We start from the raw sequence: 23,560 nt of genomic DNA on the forward strand, positions 1-23,560 counted from the left end.
CAAAATTCAACCTGCATGTGATTATATGAATTATTATTTATAAAAAACGCTCAAGAAATGCTCAAGAAAATTCCTTGTAGTAAATTTTCATGAGGTAGTACGTAGCTTACAAGAAATTTAGTACGCTACTTTACTACTGTTTTTCCATCAAATTTGCATACGGCAACACCGATTTCCGCGAGAAATATGTCAAGGGCCATATATTTCTTGAAGAAAAAAGGTAAACAAACCGGAAAAATTAGGTAAGCACATGGTTTTTAAATTTTTCTGCAATAAATAATTATTATTTTATTTCAGAAATGGAAATAACAATAACTGCAGCACCAAAACGCAAAAAGCGCATAGTGAATTTCACGGCGGAGGAGAAATGGGCATTTATAAAGGAAATGACATTCTTTACATTTCTTTTGTTTATGTGCTCTTCTTCTTGCTTGTTTCACTATTCACCGTGGATTTTTAAACATCAGCATTACTTCCATACTACTATTTTTCGCGCAGAAAAAAGGCTAAATTTTTCTTGAGCAATTACTTGTGATCTGCGTACCGCTCTTTAGCGTAAAAATCAGGAGTTGCTCTTGAACTGACTCTAATAATTTGTCGCAGTGATAACGAGATTATCGAAGCGTATTTCAATATTGGCCTCACCGAAGACAGAAAAAGAGTTTTAGTAATATATGAATCATAGAATTCTTTAGACCATCGTATGACGAACGCCATGGTTCCTTTGGTTCTGTTCACGCAACCTTCTATGTGCAATTTAAAATCAAGCTTAGAGTCCATCGTAAAGCCAGGGCCTACGAAGCTTATGACTGGGTTTGTATAATCATCAATCAAATTAGCTTTGGCGAATGTATTATTATTAATTATATATTTATTATTACTAAAGATATTCACAAAAAACTGAAATATGACCCCGGACCACTCACAGCTGAGGGTTGTATACATGGTATACATTTTTGAAGGCAGTCAACTCCTGTTCCTGTTGTAAAATATTACAAAAATTATAAAATATTTATCGACTATAGCAACTTTCAACCTTTCTTACACAAAACTCAACCCTTCGCACTATCAGCTGTTAATTTTGTAACGCCCCTGTCTTATAACTTTGCAGTAGAGCTGGATTCGATTCGATTTTTTGGAGAATCGATTTTTTCGATTCGATTCCCAAAAAAATCGATTCGATTCTCAAAAAATCGATTTAATCGATTAAATCGAGCTGAAAATAGTTGATTTCTGCCCAATTGTTTACCAGGGTAGTACCAATAAAAAAGCTCGTCAGTTTCTTTGTCGTTTCGTTGACTTAGGCATGGTGCACACGAGGCTACTCGTCATAGACGCGTACAAGATATTTCATATAGCTACAATTTATCTACGCCTCAAGATCTGCACACGAAGCTACTTTCGAGCGTCGCTACAAAAGGCAAACAATTATTAGAAAAAATAAAAAATTTAATTTCTTCAGCTATATCCTTCCCCGAAACCAAAGGAAAATAGATATTAAACGTTTTTTGCATCCCCTTGCCTTTGTTAATTATGAAAAGCAATTTTAAACCACCGCGGACTAGAGAAAAGGGTGATTTCTAGTTTCCAACACTTTTTAGCCTTTTAAACGCTTCAACAATGTCTAACCAAGCTGTTGTGGTGTTTAATACTCTTTTTCGCTTTGGTAATATACCTTTCACGCACTTTTATTAACTAAAGTAACATTTTTTAATTAATTACACAAATTTGCATACAAAAAAATGTAAACAAACATCTTGTTCTTCCTTGTTTTCAAGCGTACGTACGCTCAGTGACCAACATTGCTGTACGCTTAGCTAGAGGAAAATTTCTTGCTTTGTCGCTTTCATGCAGCTGACGCCTCGTATGCAGCTCTCCATTCAAATACATGTGTTCGGCATCAACGCGTACAAATTTCGCCTGCAGCGTCTATGACGCGTAGCCTCGTGTGCACCTTGCCTTAGGCGCTTTGGAAACACCAAGGAGTACTACAGGGTTATTCACTTGTTCCTCCCATGGGAGTGAGATTGGTAGTACATTCGATACCTAAATATCATGCTTTCTGTGTTTTTTCCAGGTATTCCAAATTTGTGCGCAGACATTTTAAAAAAGTCGAGCTTTTTGAAAATTTAAACACCATTTTATTTTGTTTGTGCGCCATTAAAGCTAAATTTATAAAAAATTACAACAAATATATTTTCTGCACGTTTTTATCAATAAATATGAAATTGTGCCTAATGTTGCTGAAAGATGATCAAAATTTCGAAAGCTAAAAAAAATCGAACGATTCTAAAAAGAAAATCGATTCTTCATTTCTCGATTGAATCGATTAAAAATCGAATCGAAATCCAGCTATACTTTGCAGACAAATTTTGCCATCGTGATTGGCAAATAAACAATTTTTTTCCTATTATATTTTGGGAAAAGTTAAATTAGAGTTATCTTACTGTTATTTCATAAACATGAACTACAATAACAAAAGGCCAGCTCGTCAAAATTCAGCAAGCTTCAATGCTGCTGCCGCAGCAACCAGCTCTGATAGCAGTGCTCGCAGTACTCCCACATTGCTATTGCAGCAGCAGCCACAAACCGCTTCCTCACCACATGCGCTCCAACATCAACTCTCCAACAACAGTACAAACGGCATAGCAAGCGGACTAGCAGCTGGCGCCGTAGGAGATGATTTACCAGTCACATTGTTACCAGAAATTTCCGACATAATGCGGAGTTTCGGCGACAGCGATCACCCACGCCTAGAAAGTGTCAAATTGGTGGAACACATACTGCAACAACAATTACGTGGTATGTTTAATGAAGCCTCTTTAGTTGCAATGCGACGCAAAAATAGTCCTTGTCCAACACAGGCTGATTTTGAATTTCTTATGCGTAATCACCCAGTAAAAATAGCGCGTATGCGTAAGCATCTGAAAGATATGAAAATATTAAAACGTTTCTTAAGTATTCGTACTGGACGTCCCCAAGATTTTATGGATGAGACAGATCAGCAAGAGTCTGAAGATGAATTGGGCATAGAAGTGCCCGAATTGTATGATGAAGAACGTACACGGCGACTCTTTCGTGCTGATCGTATTTCACAAATACTCACTGGTCAACAATATTTAGAATTTAATGAGGCACGAAAAACATCCTTCTATTGTCGACATGGAGAAAAGATTAAAAATAAATTTAGACGATTTCTGGATTTGCCACCAGATTTACGTATACCTACGACTACAATGAATATATTGGCATATTTTGCACATGAAACTATAGCAGTGATTGTGGATTATGCTATACTAACACGTTTGAATTCGGAGAATCGTGTCACAGAGCCATATAGCCGCATCACATCTACAGGGGCATCGCCTGCTATGTTACACATATGCCCAGAGGTGACACAAGGACGCGGTATGGAAGTTGTACGCCCGATTAGCGTACAAGAGATACATGAGGGTATGCGACGCTTTCGTCAAATGACTAGCAAGAAAATTGGTTTCTACCGCAGTTCTTGTGATGCCGATTTTCGCCGTTCTTTTCTTGCCATTTAAAGGCGGAGTGATTGGAATACTGCAGTTATTTAAAAATAACTTAAAACACAAATTTAACATTTAATTCTATTTTTTTCTTTGAGATTTGATATAATGGCTAGAACGTTTGATTTTACCTGGGGCCAATTCCCGTTCTGTGAAGTGATAAAAAGAAAACGAATTTTCATACATTTGAACGAACTTTTGTATGAGTTTTTTTTTTTTCATTTTAACACTTCACAGAACGTGAATTGGCCCCCTGGCAGTGAAATCAAAAGTTCCAGCCATTATATCAAATCTCAAAAAAAAATTGTATTCATAAAATACCTACTAATTAATTGAAATAATCTAAGAGTCTTGTATAAAGCAGGCTTTTTTTGTTTTGTAAACACAGGATGTGCTTGTTTTCGCGGCATCTCATTTTTCTTTCTTTAATTTCAGCTTTGCAGCATATACTGCATTTTGGTGCAGTTTTGTATATACATGTTGTTTCATATGATGTTGCAGGCGAAAATCCTTGCCACAGTACTCGCAATGATATAGTTTGATATCTGCGTGTATTAGTTTATGTTTCGCTAGTGCATGTGCATATGCAAAAGCTTTATTGCATTCATCACATACGTATGGTTTGATGCCGCTGTGAACGCTGCGAAATAAAAAAGGACAAGGAAAATTGTAAAAGGGTATGGAAATTTAGTGCTGCTTTTGCTTACGCTTCATGTGCCTTCCGCACACTTTCATAGAAAAAAGTGCGACTGCAGAATGAACATTTATATGGTTTCCCACCCGTATGCAGAAACATATGCTTGCGCAACTTCTCGCGTAGATGAAACCGTTTATCGCAGAGTCTGCAAGGGCAATAAGTATATTTCAATTTTTAGATACATATGTGTTACAAAATTCTTTTAAAAACGCATACTCGCAAGCAAAACGTAGCTCTTTGTCATGCCGTCGTCTATGTTCCATCATTCTCCCACGTTTGGCATAAATATTTCCACAAATGTCGCAAATGTGTGCAGTATTGTTCTTTTCCGACGCAGTTGTCGATAGCTGTATTTTTTGTTCAAATTCCGGAAACTCCTTTGCTGGTTCTTTTTGTGCACGATCTTGTTCGGGTGAATTTTCTTCAACAGCTATCTCCTTAACGTCCTCATTCGAATGCGCAATTTCAAGCTCATAATTATATATAACACCATCTTCGGTAGCATCTTTTTCATCTTCCGGGAACGTTGTAGGTGATCTAGATGTGTCGCCGTTATTGAAATACTCTTCTTCATATAAATACTCCGGTTTGCACTCTTCCTCCATATCTTCTTCTATGTTTATTTCCAACATTTCTTCTTCATTATTATCCGTGTCTAATATATCTATCTCGGTAATTGATAGCTCTAGCGTTTCTTCTTTCATTTCTCTATTATGACCATCATTCAGTGCATTTTCATCATTGAAGTCATTCGGTGTTATAACCTCAACTAATTCCTCTTTAACAGCGTTTGGTCTGCAATGATTTTCCTGTGAGTTGACCTCTTCTGTACCATACATTTGCATGCGATACCTTTCAATTATTTGATGCGTCCGTATGACTTTCTCACGGAACTGATACGCCATGCTAAGTGACAATTCGCAGCTTTTGCAAATGCACTTAGGCAGTGTTTCGTAAATATCAGGCTATAGTTAAAATATTAATGTAAAATATTAATAAGAGCGACATAATAACAGTTTACCGTTTCCAATTCAACTCCCGCAATGAGGCGTAGCATTTCATTTGGTGGTTCTTCACCTTCATCCAGGGGCTTGTATAGCGACCGCAGTTTAGCGGCACGTTTGAGGCACACACGACAGCTCTTGGGCACCACATTAGTTAACTTCATCTTGAAGTCACTCAGACTGATTTAGTTGATAATTGTTGTTGTTGCGTACCAGTTCAAATTGTTTGTAAATAAATATGCTATCTATAGAATATTTGTTTACTATTAGCTCAGTTTGTAATTTTTTCTCAACTTTTTCTATCTCTTTCAACAAACAACAGCTGATTTTGACATACATATGTTGGGGCTGCTGTATCGTTTTACATAGGCAACAACAACAACAACAACATAGGCAATATTCCTCGTGTTCCAATGGTACATGAGCAGATACGGATAGCGATTTAACATACAAATGCAACAATGTGACATATTAGCTGTATTTCGTTGCTATCTAGTACAATTAAAACACTAGCTAGCTTACCGAATTCCATGGAAAGCAACAATAAAAAGTAATCAAGTTGAGTTGGCTAACAGCTTTAAGTTGAAACCGATTAGGTAATTGTCGACCTGATTGATAGTGTTGTATAGTGTTGCATATTCAAAAATAGGGCACTATTGTGAACGAGCGAATGAAATGGACATACGAATGTGGAGATAAACAAAAATAACAAAAGAACAGCTTGGCGACAGGGTGACATACATACAAACAAACATACGCATTTCATGTATTTTGTTTTTGTAATTCTCTGGTTGAGTGTCAAAAACATACTGCGCTAGAAGTAGAAATGTCAAAGCAGCTAAAAAAAAGTAACCATCTGTATGGTTTTGCCATAATGAAATTGTTTGGCTAGTTGGAGCGTTTTTTTCGAGCTCGCGTAATAAAAAAACCCCTATTGTTGTTGCATTTGCATGTTAAATCTCTATCCGTATCTGGTTCATGTACCATTGGAACACGAGGATTATTGTTATTTCATATGATAGAACAACGCTCTGACATCAAAAAAATGCTTTGGAAAATACTGGATTATTTTCGTGTCGAACAACCTTTATTTACATGAAAAACTCGTTTCGTCACTTTATTTTCTCTGTATTGTTCTTGTATTTTCTCTTATATTTTTTGTCGCCCTCTCTCCTAAAACGGTTTCAGTATTTGTTTAATTGTGTAAACTATATTTAAAAAACTAACGAAATACAAGCAAAATACAACCTAAATCGTTAAAAATAAACCAGCCAGTTTGTTTTGAAAGGGTTTTTTGACATCCGGCCCTCTTTCTTTATTTTTTTTTACAAATGAAAATTTTGTTTTTAGTTTGAAAATTTTGTGCATAAAAACAAAACCAAAACCGACTTTCTTGTGAAGAAAAGTGAACCATCAGAGAGACCGATATTACTGCATTGTTTTTATACCCAGGTGAACTTGTACACAGGGTATTACAACCTTCATTTGATAATACTTGGTTGTACAGGTATAAAGGTATATATAGACTTCCATATATCAAAATCATCAGTATCGAAAAAAAATTTGATTGAGCCATATCCTTCCGTTCATACGTCCGCCCGTTAAGACAATAACTTGGGTAAATATTGAGACATCTTCACCAAATATAGTACTCGAGCTTATCTGGACTCAGAATAGATTGGTATGGAAAATGAGCGAAATCGGATGATAACCATGCCCACTTTTTATATATATAACATTTTGGAAAACACAAAAAACCTGATTATTTAGTAAATAATACACATATAACGTTGAAATTTGACGTGTGGACTGATATTGAGACCCTTGACAAAAATTTTAAAATGGGCGTGGCACCGCAGCTTGTGATAAAACCAATTTTACAAGTACTATTAATCATAAATCAAAAATCGTTAAACCTGTCGTAACAAAATTCGGCAGAGAGGTTGCCTTTACTATAAGGAATTGTTTGAAGAAAAATTAACGAAATCGGTTGAGGACCACGCCCACTTTTATATAAAAGATTTTTAAAAGGGTCGTGGACGAAAAAAATAAGTTATATCTTTAGGAAAAACTTCAATTTTTAAAAAATGGGCGTAGCACCGCCCTTTTTATGACTAACCAATTTTCTATCTTTCGGGAGCCATAACTCGAAAAAAATTAATTCAGAATAGAACCATATGTATATGTATTATTGAGCAGCCTTGTAACACTATTAAGCACACAAAAGGGACAACAATAGCATTTCAAGTGTACAGCTGGGTAAGTATTGTTCTTTTTCACCCGAACTTAGACATCCTTTCTTGTTATTGTTAAAAATGTTAATAAAAAATGAAATTTAAAACATAAACAAAAACATGTCAAACTAACTAATTTTGAGGGGAATAGTGTTTTCGTTTCCTCATAGTAGAAATTGTTTTTGTATTTTAAAGTTCCGATAAAGTTTCGTCACTTTTTCTAGCTTGGAATAAAAGGCAAAACAAAGTAGTGTCATAAAGGTATATATGAAAGCATTTATTTTTATTTTATGTATTTACTTTATTAAACAACTTTTGAGATGCGTTCTTCGTAGGCAAAAAAGTATGGGGCCGTATAGTCAACTTGTTGTTGTTGTTGTAGAGTCGCTTAGTGTTTACGCTTTAGGCTATATTTCATTAGTGTTCCTGCAGGGCTGGATCGCAAAAATTTCGAAAGTCCGGTATCACTGTTTTGATAAAAGGTAGAAAACAGAATAGATAAAAAAATTTTCAGCTGATTTTTGTAAAATATTGGATTATTTTTGTCGCACAATTTGAAGGAATTTTCTATAGAAAAACCGATGTAAAGCTTTTGTATTTAAATTGAATTGCCTGTCAATTGTAATGGAGCAGCGCCTGGAGAATAGAATGGAGAGGCTGCATATTTCAGGGTGCGACACTTTGCCGTCACCAAAAGCAAAAGTGGTGCAACAACAGTCATCTCAATTACTGCAACAACAAGTTTATTCATCAATAATGGATTTGCCCGATTTTGGTGATTGCGGAGATGACCAAAAATATGTAATTTATAAACATGAAGATCTCTTCGGTGAAAGTTTCCCCCTTATGCGTGAAATACGTCGTCAAGGAAAACTTTGCGATGTTACTTTGAAGGTCAGGCTTATCAGCATTTTTAATGGTTAAATTCTAAATGTTATAATTCGTACGTAGGTGGAAGACCAATCCTTTTCAGCGCATCGCATTGTACTAGCAGGCACTATACCCTATTTTTATGCAATGTTTACCAACAACATGGCTGAGAGTCGCATTAAAGAGATTACAATGAAGGAAATCGAACCGACTGCACTTGAAAGTCTTATCAATTACGCCTATAGTGGCCAAGTACGCATCGACAACCAAAATGTACAAAATCTTATGGTGGGTGCGTCATTTTTACAGTTGACTAAAGTACGTAATGCTTGTGCTGATTTCTTGATATCGCGTTTTCATCCACACAATATTTTGGGTATACGCCACTTTGCGGATTCTATGGGTTGTACACATCTTATTGAAGCCGCTGATAAGTACATCGATCAAAACTTTCCGAAAGTCGTGCAATCGGAAGAGTTCTTAGGTTTAGACTTTGATGAAGTTATCGATTTGATAAGACGTGATGAATTAAATGTGCCAACCGAAGAGATTATTTTTGAAGCTTGCATGAAATGGGTTAAACATGCTGAAGATAAACGTTCTTTCCTGTTTCCGCAAGTTCTTTCAAAAGTACGTTTACCGCTTTTATCACCGCAATTTCTAGCAGATCGTGTAGCGCGTGAAGAGCTGATACGCTCTTCACATCAATGTCGTGATCTACTTGACGAGGCGAAGGATTTCCATTTAATGCCGGAGAGGCGGGGATTGCTGCAAAGCTTTAGGTGAGGGCTAATATTAAACATGGCACATTTGAGTGTGCTCATTCTCACAAAAATCAGTGCTAATATTAGCCTACAACCGTAATCCGATATGTGTCAAAGGAATATTTTTGAACTCTCTTAAAACTTTCGAAAATATGCCCTTCATTCTTTAGGTATTATTAATTTTTTATTTAACAGAACACGTCAACGATGCGGGGAATTTGTTACCGGTCAAATCTACGCGGTTGGTGGTCTTGCCAGTAATGGTGAATCTGTTAGCACTGTGGAAATATATGATCCCGTTTCCAAGAAATGGGAAATGGGCGAACAAATGTCAATGATGCGGTATGAGTGTTTACAAAATATAAGAGAATACAAATGTTATTTATAACGCAGCTTCTAATCCCATTTTTATTTTAAAATTTTTGATACATTTTCCAGATCACGTGTTGGTGTCGCTGTGATGGATGGCAAACTTTATGCTTTTGGCGGTTTCAATGGTACCGAACGTCTCTCTACAGTAGAAGTCTATGATCCTAAAAAAAATAAATGGACACAAGGACGTGCTATGCTTTGCAAACGCAGGTAAGCAATAAGTAGTTTGATGCACGTGGAGTCCCAAATATTAAAATCTTAACCAAAAAGGACGTGTATTAGAAAATTACCTTCTACATATTTTTCATAAGTTTATATTAAATAATATTGTAAATGTTGGGGAGAGGATTAATCCTTCAATAAATGTAATCCCCAAGAACACACTCATATAACCCATGAAAATGTGGAGAAGCAATTTTAAAATACGCCGCAAGTGTACCACTTATCGCAACAAGTAGGAACGGGTGCCTTTATTAATATTCTCCTCATTGTCTTAACCATCATCTTTAGTGCGGTAGGCGTCGCTGCTTTGGATGATTGCATATACGTTTGTGGGGGTTATGATGGTGTTACATCCTTGAATACCGTCGAATGTTACTGCCCAAAAACTGATATTTGGAAAACTGTAAGTTAATAAAAACAAATTAAAAATCTACATACCACAAAAAAAAGTTCCAACCAATTATCTCAATTCGTGCAGGTCGCGCCCATGATGAAGTATCGTTCAGCTGGAGGTGTAGCTGCTTTGAGCGGATACGTTTATGCACTTGGTGGTCATGATGGTCTTTCTATTTTTGATTCAGTTGAACGTTATGATCCTGTCAAAGACGTTTGGCTTAAAATGCATTCAATGTTAAATCGTCGCTGTCGTTTAGGTGTTGCTGCATTAAATGGCAAACTGTATGCTTGTGGCGGCTACGATGGTACTTCATTTTTGCGCTCTGTTGAAGTATATGATCCAATAACAGATACTTGGGAACTTGTAACGCCTATGAATTGTAAGCGTAGTCGCGTAGCTCTGGCAGCTAATATGGGCAAATTGTGGGCTATTGGTGGTGAGTGAAAAGATAGATTACAAAAATTCGTTTATATTGTAAAGCAAATCTACCTAATTATTATGCATTTCAGGCTATGATGGTGAGTCAAACCTATCTACAGTCGAGGTTTATGATCCTGAAGCAGATGAGTGGTCTTTTGAGCCTTCAATGTGCGCGCATAGTGGTGGTGTAGGTGCCGGCGTTATACGTAAACAATAATAAATTTTTATTTTAAATTAACTTAATTTTAGCGTAAGTTATTAGTGAACATATCGCCGATATTTTTGCAAAACCAGCTAGCGAATAAATAAGTTTTCTAGAATAAGATACGACGTTTTTGTAATGAGTCTGAAGAGGTTTGTCAAAGATATGGACTATGCAATTTTTAGCGAATAAGTGATATGTTTTAAAAAAGCAAATTTTGATTGCCTAACTCAAAGTCTTTGTATTATTATAAATGCTTTATTTAGAAAACTTATGCGCTCACGTTGCTATTACACAATCATTCCAAAATAGCAAAGAGATTAAAAACCCCTAACAAAAACTTAAATAAATATCAAAGTTACATATGCCAAAATTAATGTAGTTATCCACAAAAAAAATTCTAAATAACGATTACGTATCTTAAATTACGCTCATAGTACCTCTTTACATTTATATGTTTGTATTAGTATTTACGTCACTCTCAATTGTATATTACTTATCTATATGCCCTTAACTCAATGTTCGAATGGAATCGAATATGATTATACTCAATTATTGTCATGAATTGTAAACTGCTTTGTAAATTGTGAATATTAAATCCAATTAAATTGTATGTATCACACACACACCTTAAGAATATCAATAAAACATAAACGATAAATCTAAAAACTAAAGCTTAATGCAATATTAAATTATAAAAAAGGAGTTTTATTTGATTTACAAATTTTGTATTTTCAAAAAAAAAAACAAAAAAAAAAAATCAAGAAACCACTTGGTGCTATCTGTAACACATTTGTTATTAGTTGCACAAATATTACATTTGCTGCCACTCAAAAAAGAAAAACAAAAAAAATTCATCGTATGCGAGCTATTGCAAATTGGCTTAAGCGCTCAGAGTTGTCTGTTTCTTTATCTGTGCTTATTTACATTGTATGTATATTTATATGAGAGCAACCCGCAAATGCAATTGCAACAGGTTGAAATCAATATTCACACAACAATAAATTGGAATATTTCGCGGGAGGATTGTTTACTTAGCCCTTTTTTTCAGCCAGTCGTTGCGAAATCGAAGTACGATTGCTTTCGACCGGAGATAATACAAATACTAAATGAAAGTTAAAATAAATATGGTATATGTTTAGTTAAATAAGGATCTTCCAAGAGCTTTGTTTTAAAATCTTGCTTTCTACGCTTGTAAGGGAGCTTAGCATGCCTGTCGTACCCGTACCATGTACGTGCTTTGGACCTACTACGTAAAATTCCCTATCAATGTAAAAACTAGGTCACTAGTCTGGAATTTGTTATTTTTCTATAACCACAGCAAACGTTTTAGAGACAATGCGATAGGCATGCCTGTCGTAAGAGGCGGCTGAAATCTACCAACCCAGAAATATCAATATGGGGTTGGTAGGGACTTAGTGTTGTTGTTGTAGGGACTTAGTGTATCTCGACCCAGCACGTCATCTTCATAATAACCAAGAAATCGGAGTATGGATTGTGCCCAGGGAGATAATGCGCCTTAGAAAGATAAGTCCTAAGGAAACCAAAATACGCTTCGGGGCTTCGGGAACTTGTAGAAGTGAACAACCAGTTCAATGGTGCTGCGACTCTCTGAAATCAACTCAAAATCAGAGGAAGAAGAACCGGACCTCGAGACCCTGAGAACAGTAACAAAAAACTACAACGGAGATAAACAGCATAATGGCGCTGTGAGTATTATAGATTTTACACGAAATCAACAGGTCGGAAAGACCTTCATGGAAAATTCCAGTGTAGACATAGAATGCTCCAGCACAACAGTGAGACGGGGGAGTGTCCCGTGTGGTCTGGAACAGTGCAAGGTTTGATAAAACATTTAATTTGTTGCGTCCCTCCCACAAATTGTCATCCTCCCAGCAGCTCCTTGCAGCGGGACTGCTCCATATTCTCTTGCTCCGGGAAGGTATCGAACCCAATCCGGGTCCGTCTTCTGACCCCGGTCCTGAAAAATGGTTTTGCTGCATCTGCCGGAAAAGAATCTTTTTAGGACGGTCATACTCTTGTCAGTGTGTCTCGTGTAAGGGATGGTTGCATCGGACAGGTTGTTCTGGGCTAGACCCCAAAATCAGACGTCCACTTAACTTTTATAAATATTTTGTGGCTCCTTGCTGTTCACGCCCTAGGACGTCCCGTAGTCTGCGCCTCGCGTTTATCATACACCAGACTGTGCAATATCATATATTTGATCCCGACATCGACCGCAGGGACAGTGTCTTAGAACGTCAAGGATTATCTGTCCGGTCAGGCGATGCAAATCTAGAAGTCATCAACATCTACATCCCTCCTGTCACCTGTTGCCCCAGTGTATACCGGCTTGATATCAGCGGCGTACTCACAGGAAACAATCGCATTATCTTAGGCGATTTCAATGCCCATCACGATCTATGGCATTCAAACTTGCGGGTGGACAGTAGGGGTGAGATGTTAGCGGATCAAATAGAAGAAACGACGTTCTGCTCTATAAACGGAGACGCCCCCACACGTATGGTAGGAAGCTGCACAGTTCGCCGGATATTTCAATCGTGAGCGAAGAACTCGTGAACTGCGTCAACTGGCAGCCGATGGTAACATTGGCATCGGACCACCTGCATATACTTATTTCGCTCGAGCGTCCCACCGACTTCGTCGTAGCATAAAAACGCACTTTTATTAACTTTAAAAAAGGAAAGTGGGACGAATACAAATCTTTTACAGACAGCCGCTTTGCTGCCCTCCCTATCCCAACTGATGCCCGCCAAGGGGAGCGTGCTTTCCGCAAGGTCATTGAATCCGCCTCGGCTCGTTTCATTCTCGCCGGTAGAATTCCCGAAATTCGGCCCCACTTCCCGGCGGAGGCCGCAAGTTTAGCGAGAGCAAGTGACCTTATAAGACAGCTCGATCCCGGCGACCCCCAAATAAGGGATATAAACCAACGCATCAGATTGTTTGTCGATGAACACAAGCGGGCGAAGTGGGAGGAGCACCTAAGCGGTTGTAACCTCTCTGCCGGTGTAGGTAAACTTTAGTCTACTGTAAAGTCCCTATCGAATCCGTCTAGGCACAATGACAAAGTCCCCATCGCCTTTGGCGACAAAGTGCTGTCGGATGCGAAAAAATGCGCGAGCGCTTTCGCCGACAATACATAATGCATTCTACGGTCGAACAAAAATAGACGGAGGGCCAACAGACACGCACGTAAACATAAGTGCAGCGCGTCACCAATTACCATCACCGCCAAGGAGGTTGATGCTAAACCATCCAAAGCAGTGGGCTCAGACATGCCGATGCTTAAAAGCCGAGGGAAAGAGGGTTTCAAATATTTAGCACATGTCTTCAACCTGTCTCTTTCCACCTTTGTCATACCCGAAAAATGGAAAATGGCCAATGTGGTACCGCTACTAAAGCCTGGGAAACCAGCTAACATAGGAGAGTCATATCGCCCGATATCTCTCCTATCGCCAGTAGCCAAGACGCTTGAAGCCATTTTGCTCCACTTCTTCAAAGCAAATTTGCAGCTAGCCTGTCATCAGCATGGCTTTAGAAAACTCCATAGCACCACCACCGCGCTAAATGCCATTATCACCCAGATAAATTGTGGTTTAAATCAGAAGCCCCACCATAGAACAGTACTCGCAGCGCTAGACCTATCAAAAGCTTTTGATACGGTCAACCATGGCACGTTACTGCAAGACTTGGAAGGGTCTACCCTTCCTCCATGTCTTAAAAGGTGGACCGCAAATTATCTGGGTGGTCGGCAGGCATCGGTGCAATTCAGACACGAAACATTAAATCCAAGAAGAATTAAACAAGGGGTGCCACAGGGTGGTGTTCTATCCCCACTTTTGTTTAATTTTTACATATCAAAGCTACCTTCGCCACCGGAAGGAGTTACTATCGTTTCTTACGACGATGACTGTACAATAATGGCCACAGGCCCGAGCCCACAGATCGATGAGCTTTGCAACAGAATAAACGGCTATCTCCCTGATCTCTCCCCTGGCCTCGCGAAACCTGGCATTATCACCGACTAAATCATCCGCGACCTTATTTACAACTTGGACGTCCCAAATGTCGACCATTTTGAACATCCACGTCGATGGCACTACGCTACCGACTGTCCTACACCCCAAAATCTTGGGTGTGACGTTTGATCAGGGTCTACATTTTGGTGAGCATGCAGCCGCAATTGTACCGAAAATCCAGAGCCGTAATAAAATCCTCAAATCTCTTGCTGGTAGTACTTGGGGAAAAGATAAAGAAACGCTCATTACTACTTACAAAGCAATTGGCCAGCCGATTGCATGCTACGCGTCTCCTACATGGTGGCCAAGCCTTAAAATTACTCACTGGAAGAAGCTACAGGCCTGCCAAAATACTGCTCTCAGAATCGCAACGGGCTGTCTTCTTATATCCCCAGAGCACCACCTACAGGGAGAGAAATGAGATGCTAACCAAACAGTTCCTGTTATATACCCAGAAACCTGGGCATCCCAACAGGTATCTGATTGATGAGCCAACACCGCCTAGGGTCTTAAGGAGTCATCTCCGTAAGCATTACGAGGAAATACGGCACCTGAGAACTCAGCCGTATGAAGCCAAAAAACAAAAGCAGGTCCTCAGTGAACTCCACAAACAAGCGTCACTCTAGCTCAACTTCGATCTGGATACTGTAACAGGTTAAACTCTTACCTATCCAGAATCAACCCCGAGATACAAAATGTATAGCCCGCTTGCAATGTGTCCCCACATGACACCAACCATCCTTTTAATTGTAAGGTGGAACCAACGCCTCAAACACCCCTCTCATTATGGTCCACCCCTGTTGAAACAGCAAGTTTCCTTGGACTCCCGTTAGAGGATATGATGACAATTTGTGATCGGCCGCACCTATTGGATGGGGCGAAGCACTGCTACAACAACAACAACAACAACTCACTTCCCATGGGGAGATGATGCGGATGAGCTGTGTAACAACGTCTACGCTCCAAATAGGGGAGGGAGGGGGTGGGGAGGGGTCGTACCAGGACTGATGTGACACACCAGAATTAAATGGACAAGAAAAATGTTTAACAAGTTTTAATCGCCAGGTGTGCAATGGGAGGTTCTTTTCCAATTAGGGGTGCAGAACTATTTGTTTCGTACAAATGTATGGAGACCTAGATATTTTGTCCCGAAATAAGAAGATAAGAAGCTTTTCATGACAGGGAAACACTCGGAGGGCACGCCAGGTCACGAGAGGCGACACGTTTGATCCCGTGACTTCGAACTGGGATCTCAGTACAGAATTCATATACAATCAATAACATACATCTCAAAAGTTGTATATATCTGCAAACTCGGAAAAAACCGATTTAGTTTTGTTTACTAGGAAATATAAGGTCCCTGATTGGATTGGACCCAAGCTTTGAGGGTTAACCCTACAAGAACCGCACAGCAAAAATATCTATGCTAGGTAGTAAATTTTCGTGGAAAACTTTCCTACAGCAGCAAGAATATAGCGTTAAGAAATGTTGTTGTATTATTGATAAAGACACTCCTCGAAGGTTTTGGGGACTGTTTTCGCTGTTGATGGTTTTTTGTCGGATATAGACCCGGTAGGTTCCGGTAACAAGCACCATTAAGGTACTAGCCCGACCATTTGGGAAACGATTAATATGAGCACGTTAAACCTTCTAGGCCATACCACCGCCACGCCCTAGTTCCATGAAGCACTTTGGTTCGTCTAAGCCTCGCTTGATAAATATGTGTATAATACACTCATATTTTTAACAGGATTCCCATCGCGTAGGTGAGGTTGACAATTGGGTTGCGGAAGCTATAAAGCTTTGTTTTGCGCTTATCAACCCTTTGAATCCCTAAAAGCCTCGAGAAAGCTTGCGAACATACTAAAATACCCCGTGGCTGAGCTTCGAAAGATATTTTGGTGCACAATAGAGTTAGAGGATGGGCCGGATATCTTTGTTATAACTGGCGCCAATTGGGAGCATCAAGGGAGATCAAGTCCTCTCCCAACTGCCATTCCCAACTCAATGGAGGCCTTTATACGCAACCCCCAAGTAGCCTAGAATAAAATTATGAAAACAACAGTTGCACATTTTCGATGCCACAACTAATTGAATATATTGGGGTTTGTTTTGTAATTTTATATTTAGTAATAAAGGCGCAGTGACTAAAGGAGAGATTACCAACGGGCATAAGATAACCTTTCTTTTTTTATGCAAATACTATGCAGCTATCTACGTTATTAGTTTTCGCAAAATCAATTAAATTTTTGTTGACTAAAGTAATAAAACAAACTGCTCTTTAATTGTTTGCCAATTATGGGCCATATCCATAAAGTCAGTCATAGCCGAGATAAGATCTTATTATAATTATTACAATAATTTGCATATTAGAAATTAGAATGTGTGCATATGTATATTTGTATGTATGTAGCCCAGTCAACTAATTGATTCCGTAATAGGGCTCACTTCCCAGCGAGTCCTCATAACAGGATCCCACCTAGCGTTGCGAAGAATATGTGATACGTCCTGACTACATACAAGTTAAGCCTCACAGCAGGCGAGGCGATAAAAAATTAAAGTTGCGGTGAACTGTCCGTTCACCGAATTAAAATAAACACGAGAAATATTTTAACGTTATAAAATTTATTCTGTGCTCTTGCACGATCCAAATTGAACTAACTCGAACAAAGTAATTTACCTAGCAGCTAAGTTCTTGTGTTAAAGTAATTATGCTATGCTAACCAATTATTGTATAAAAAATAGTATACTTAACTAAAACTAGATTATGCTGTTCAATCACAATTTCTGCAACTACACCAATCGTTGTTCCAATTAACTTCCGCTTATTCTGCGCGTGTGCTGCGTCAGCGAAACTTCAACACGCAACATAGCGCGGTCACATGCTCAGCAACGTGAGTAAATGGGTCAACCGCTGGATACTGCTGTTATAACTTACATGTACTTCGTTTCATTCTTGTTCGCCGCGGTGGTGGATCTGCTTTAAAAGATGGTTATGATTTAGAACTTTGAACGGACTTGCAAAACGTGACAACTCTTCGCCATTCACTTACGGTCATCTCGCTACTCTAAAAGAGGAAGTGTTTGCTTGGATGATTCTATCCCAACCCTACAAGATCAGGTTAAAAGCAACGAGCTTAATTCCTAATTCCCTAAAGCTTAAAACCTAATTTCCTAAAATAATTAACTTAAGGCAATTTCACTCCCTCTCCATCGCTTCGAAGTCGAGCTCAAGACCTTGACTGTTTGATGGCTATCTGAGCTATCTTAACCGTAGTAGCACTGAATAGCATTTCATCCACGACATCTTTAATAGCGCCGACTTCCGCTTTGAAGATATTATATTCATCTTGAAGCTTGAACTTGCAGCTTACGTCATGTTCTAGATAGAAAACCACGCCACCAACATTCGCTTCCAACAGCCCCAGATCCCTTTGAGTCTTTCAACCTTTTCCTATCTCCAGGGAATGAAGGCGTTTAATCCCGCACAGGGGGCAGTTGTCGGCACACAACAGCCTGTCCTGACTGGGATAATGACGAAGTTGGTAAAAATAACACGAATACTGATCAAGGGGCGCTTTGCCCGCAACATCCGTCCGATGTATGTTCAGCATTACATGCCTACTGTTGCTGATTTCAACCTACGATATTCGCTGTACGGATACCAATATTTTGGTAATCCCCGCCGTGCCCATCACACCATAAAGAGTACAGGCTTGACTTCCATAATGCAAGCGAAATACCGATGCCCCTCTTTGAGCAGAACAAGACATCCGAGAACTTTCTGACGCTGACCTCAATATTGAGTTTGCAAGACAGCTTCCTGTCCAATATAATTCTTATATATTTAACCCTATTTATTATAAAGTACTAATAGTGCTGTCCTAATAGAAGTGGCTTTCATGCTATTTTATATACGTGAAAGGAATGTGACGTTTTGCTGGAGTTGAAAGCCAATCCACATGGGAACTAGGGGGATAGTTCATTCTCGGATGTTCTCTCTCAAAACTGCGTTCACTTCCATTTTGTAAGCCATGTCCAACATTACTTCGCCATACAATAAGTACATCACCGATTTGGAAAAATTTGAGAAAAACTTTTACCCAATAACATTCCATCAAAAGTTTTTTATGGCTTGTAAATTCGTAATAAGCGAAAGCAAGACGAGTAGGAAAATAGGGTTGCATGCATTTACAACAGTAATTACTACACCAACAATGCAATGGTACATTGCATCAGGTGTTTTGATGGCACTTTTGAGTAAATAACTTTCTATACGACAAATGCACCCTCCCTCATACCAGAGCCTTCGCATTCTTTAAAAGCCAAAGGAAGTTGGTTTCACTTATTCACTTCCGCTTTCTTTGCTGCCACTTGACTACGTTATTCGAACCTCATTTTGTGGCGTTGCAAAAAGCACTTAAACTTGCAACCAATTCATAAACCAGCCTTGGGCATTTCTCTAACGCGAAAGGTGCAGCTTGGATAGGTTTGATGTGACAAAAAATAATCTACAAAGCAAAAGGAATGGAGCGAAAAAACTGCAAAAATTCAAATATAGTGGTAAATTTCGGGGATGCGTGTAGAGGCCAGAGGGATAAATATTGTAGTAAGAAAGTTTTATGGACAATTTAAATGCAAATTTGTGATTTTTTACAAGTTGTTATTAGCTTTTATTTTAGCTCGTGCTGTCACAGATTATGTCGCAGGCATTTCATGATTTGGCTTTTATAAAAGTGGTTATCATAATACGTTTAATGAAACCCGAAACAATAACAAAAACGAAGAAATACAATTATAATCATTCGTATAAACTGCATATTTTCTAGAGGAGAGGGGTAGAAAAGGATTATTTCAGTAGCAACTCTTCCTGTATGGGCGGTGCCTTTGTTATGATTTCAAAATCAGTGATCAGCCGGTCTCTCTTTGACAGAAAAAGATATAGAGTCTTAAATGTGCACATGTGCGCCTGGTCTTAAAGACACATATACCGGAAAAGGCTGCAGGCGTGTGAAAATGCTGCAATCATACCTGCCACCCGATGTCTCCTTATGACTCCCGAACATTACATAGTGAGACCAATCTCAGCATTAAAGAGCGCAACAAAATGCTGAACAGGCAGTTTTTGCTAAACTGTCACAAACCTGGACATCCTACCAAACAACTGCTTGATCCAGGGGTTTAGGGGAACATCTCCATAAGCACTTTGATGAGAGCCGGCGCCGGTCAAGACAGTCATTTGATCCAGACAAGCATAAGTAGGCCCTAAGCAATTCCACACAGAATCGGCAAACGCTTTTGTCAGGACGCGCCTGGTAAACCATGTTATCAATATACAATATCCTAATCTTGCAGAAGAGGAAAGGACACTACCCTGACCCAACTTCGTTCTGGAAACTGTAACAGGTTAAACCCGTACTTGTCCAGAATCAACCCCGATATACATAATGCATGTCCTGCATGCGATGTTTTCCCACATGACACCAACCATCTTTTCAATTGTAATGTGGAACGTACGCCACTAACAAGCACTATCTCTGAATCTAAATGAAAATTGGGCTCGGTTTTTCAGTTTAAGTTTAATCTACCGTTAAAACTGACTAGAGTTTAACCTAGACACTTTGGCCGTTGAGATTTATTTATTTATTTATTTACGATCTTGAAGATCTATATAATTTAATAAGGTACAAAGTATTTTTAATGTTTACATATTTGTTTCAATTCATTGAATTTCTTTGACTTAACTATATAATAATCTATAAAATTATTTACTAAATAAATTTAACTACTTTACAGGTAGCGCTTCACAGTAGCTGTACAATAACTTTCTGAATTTTTTGGTATTATTACAGTTTTTAATTTCAATTTCTCTAATTCCTTCGTAGTATATACTTTTTTTATCGAATTCAGATCTCACTACCGGCAAGTAAAAGTTGTTATTGTGTCTTGTTTGATAGCTATGGACCTCTCTGTTTAGTCTGACACGTTCACTTAGGTAATTCGGCAAGTTTCCCAACTTTATGTTGTGTATAAACTTCAATGTGTAGTAAGTGATGTTCTGTTTTACACTAAGCCAGTTTAAGCTGTCTAGTAAGTCCTTAATTGGGGTATCATACCGTTTTCTTAATATGAAACGCATAACTTTGTTTTGTTTAATTTTTAGCCTGGATTTTTGCGAATCAGCTAATGCGAATAGGATTGTAGGACAGTAAATAAAATGCGGCTCGATAATGGATCTATAGACCATTATTTTGTATTGCATACTAATATGCCTGCATGATCGAAACATGAACCCTATTTTTTTTGGAAATTTTCCCTTCGATGTATTTAAGATGTTCATCAAATTTTAATTTGTCATCTATAATTATTCCCAGGTATTTTATTCGGGGTACTCTTTCTATAGGGGTATTTGCTATTTTTAGCGATACATCATCTTGACTCTAGACCCCATTATCATCTATTTTGTCTTTTCTATGTTTATTTTAAGCATATTTTGGCACAACCATTTATATATTGCCTGTAGGTCCGATTGTATTTTTGAGGCTGCCTCATCAATTGTGTTACCGCTTATAGTCAAAAGTGCATCATCAGCGAATAATCTTATTTTGCAGTATTTGATACAGTTTTTAATATCATTTATGTAAATTATAAAAAGAATTGCTGCAAGCACCGATCCCTGTGGCAATCCTATTTCAATGTCCACTTCGGGAGAAATCTTATTTCTTATTACAGTTTTCTGCTTTCTTCCACTAAGGTAACTTTTGAACCAGTTAAGGGCTATGTTTCTTATGCCAATTTTATACAGTTTTCTTATAAGAATATCTCTGTCTACTGTTTCGAAAGCTCTTTTTAGGTCGAGGAAAACTGAAATTGTAAATTGTTTCTTCGTTTTACTTTCTTTCCATTCTGCAATTACCAGGTTAAGTGCAGTTTCACACGAGTGTTTTGATCTAAACCCCGACTGCTCCTTTATAATAATTTCGTTTTTATTTAAGTAATCCAGCAACTGGTTCTCAACTACAGTTTCTATTATTTTCTCATCGCTAGGTAAGGTATTTATGGGTCGTATCTCCTCTGGTTTAATTGTTCCCTTTACTTTTTCCACAGGTACAATTACTGAGGTCTTCCAGCAGTCTGGAAATACACCAAATTGGAAACTTTCATTAATTACACATGTGTAGGTATATCCTAAGTACTCCATGCTGTCTTTTAATACACCTTCCGTTACTAATTTTTTTCCTCCATACTTGTTTTTTAATTTCGTTGTAACTCTCATAATTTCTTCAACATCTATTTCCTTCAATTTAAACACGCTTCTGCTTATCTCCATTTGATTTCCACTTGCTTCGAAGATTTCAATGCTATCTCTGATTCCGATTATGCTCTCATTAAAGTAACGGTTTAATTCAGTTGCTATTTCATAATCATCTTCAATAAGAGCACCATTTATAGAAATTTTTTGAATTTGTACGTCTTTTAGACATTTCCACATTAACTTTTGGTTGTTAGTATTTCTTGAGATTTTGTTTTTCATAAATGTTTTCTTTTTTATTTTAACTGCTTTTTTGTAATATCGTTTTATTGTAATATAGTTATCCCAAATATTGGTTCTCTCTGCTATTTTAAATTGTTCATACTTCAGTTTATTCAACTCTGTTAGTTCATGGTCGTACCATTTATTAATCAATTTAACTTGAACTCGCTTTTTATATGTTAAAGTGGCCATTACGTCATTAAGGATGTTGTTTATTCTTTGGACCTTTAGGCTAACTTCGCAGTTGTTTAGTTCAGCTAAGTTGTAAGTTCTAAGGAGATTTACTAAGTGGTATTTTGCATAGTTATTCCAACACACGCGGTTTTCAAAGATTCTCATTTGGTACTTCTTTTGAATTGGTAGCTTGAATGAAATAGTTTCATGATCCGATATTTTATGCGAATCCAAATTCGATACTTCAACTTCAGTTTTGTTACTAAAGAGTAGATCTATTCTCGTTTGCGTTGTTTCTGTTATTCTTGTATTAAAATTAATTAATTGATCATTGCTAGTGATTCGAATGTCCTAATTAGCTGTCTCGAGTATGTTGTGTGTGTATTGACATTTATATTAAAGTCGCCAATAACGATATTGTTGCCGCTTTCAGAAAAGCAATCTTCCATCACCTCATTAATATGTCTTATGAATTCGGCATCACTGGTGTTTGGTGAGTGATATAATGCACAAACCCTCCACTTAGTTATACATCGTATTGTTTCAAACACAATACACCATATATTATTACCTATGCTCCTATTGAATATAACTTTGAAATCAATTTTCTTATGAATATAGGTTAAAACACCACCGGTGTGACGACTATGCGAGCCGCATCTAATATGATTGAACCCAGCAATCTCCAGTTCCGAGTCATATACATCCTCCGTAGTATGTGTTTCTGCACAAAGTACAATATCTGGATTTTCTTCCTCGATCATTATTTCAACTTCATTTTTGTTAGCTGTGATACTATTTGTGTTAAGATATATACATGTTAGTTTATTTTTGAGTTTCTTGAATTTGTCATTATATATTTTTTGTGAGCTTTCTGCATCTTCATTTAGTTGCTAATATCCTAATTTTTGTTTTTTTATCTCTAGTTTATTATTGTAGCAGTGAAATTTCCTGTCAAATGTATCATGATTTATGTCTAAAGCTAGGTTTAAGTTTGTGTTCGCTTTTATGCAATTTAGACACTTGTTAATTGGATTTTCTTCACATGTTTTGTCGTTGTGTTTTCCGTGGCATTTGTGGCAAGCTTCTTCGTTTTT

At 37.8% G+C, this 23,560-nt stretch overlaps 3 protein-coding genes across 4 annotated transcripts; 2 read left to right on the forward strand and 1 right to left on the reverse strand.

Moving 5' to 3' along the window:
• Positions 1-2,340: 2,340 nt before the first annotated feature.
• On the forward strand, positions 2,341-3,843 carry Spt3 (Transcription initiation protein Spt3). The gene has a single exon (XM_067763873.1). The coding sequence runs from the start codon at positions 2,463-2,465 to the stop codon at positions 3,546-3,548; it is 1,086 nt and encodes a 361-aa protein (XP_067619974.1). The 5' UTR covers positions 2,341-2,462; the 3' UTR covers positions 3,549-3,843.
• A 9-nt stretch (positions 3,844-3,852) lies between these two features.
• On the reverse strand, positions 3,853-5,528 carry LOC137238845 (zinc finger protein 3 homolog). 2 transcript variants are annotated; one of them, XM_067763872.1, is made up of 5 exons: positions 5,252-5,528; positions 5,083-5,195; positions 4,447-5,025; positions 4,241-4,375; positions 3,853-4,173 (listed from the first exon to the last, which is right to left on the reverse strand). In XM_067763872.1, the coding sequence occupies exons 1-5, from the start codon at positions 5,396-5,398 to the stop codon at positions 3,945-3,947; spliced, it is 1,203 nt and encodes a 400-aa protein (XP_067619973.1). In that variant the 5' UTR covers positions 5,399-5,528; the 3' UTR covers positions 3,853-3,944. The 2 variants fall into 2 exon arrangements, with proteins under 2 accessions (XP_067619973.1, XP_067619972.1); XM_067763871.1 differs by having other exon boundaries at positions 4,447-5,195.
• A 2,423-nt stretch (positions 5,529-7,951) lies between these two features.
• On the forward strand, positions 7,952-11,389 carry KLHL18 (Kelch like family member 18). Its single transcript, XM_067763874.1, has 7 exons — positions 7,952-8,362; positions 8,420-9,120; positions 9,298-9,444; positions 9,541-9,684; positions 9,985-10,099; positions 10,175-10,529; positions 10,603-11,389. The coding sequence occupies exons 1-7, from the start codon at positions 8,093-8,095 to the stop codon at positions 10,728-10,730; spliced, it is 1,860 nt and encodes a 619-aa protein (XP_067619975.1). The 5' UTR covers positions 7,952-8,092; the 3' UTR covers positions 10,731-11,389.
• Positions 11,390-23,560: the final 12,171 nt, after the last annotated feature.

Source organism: Eurosta solidaginis, chromosome 1 (assembly GCF_040869045.1).
Source record: "Eurosta solidaginis isolate ZX-2024a chromosome 1, ASM4086904v1, whole genome shotgun sequence".
In the NCBI taxonomy this organism is placed as follows: domain Eukaryota; kingdom Metazoa; phylum Arthropoda; class Insecta; order Diptera; family Tephritidae; genus Eurosta; species Eurosta solidaginis.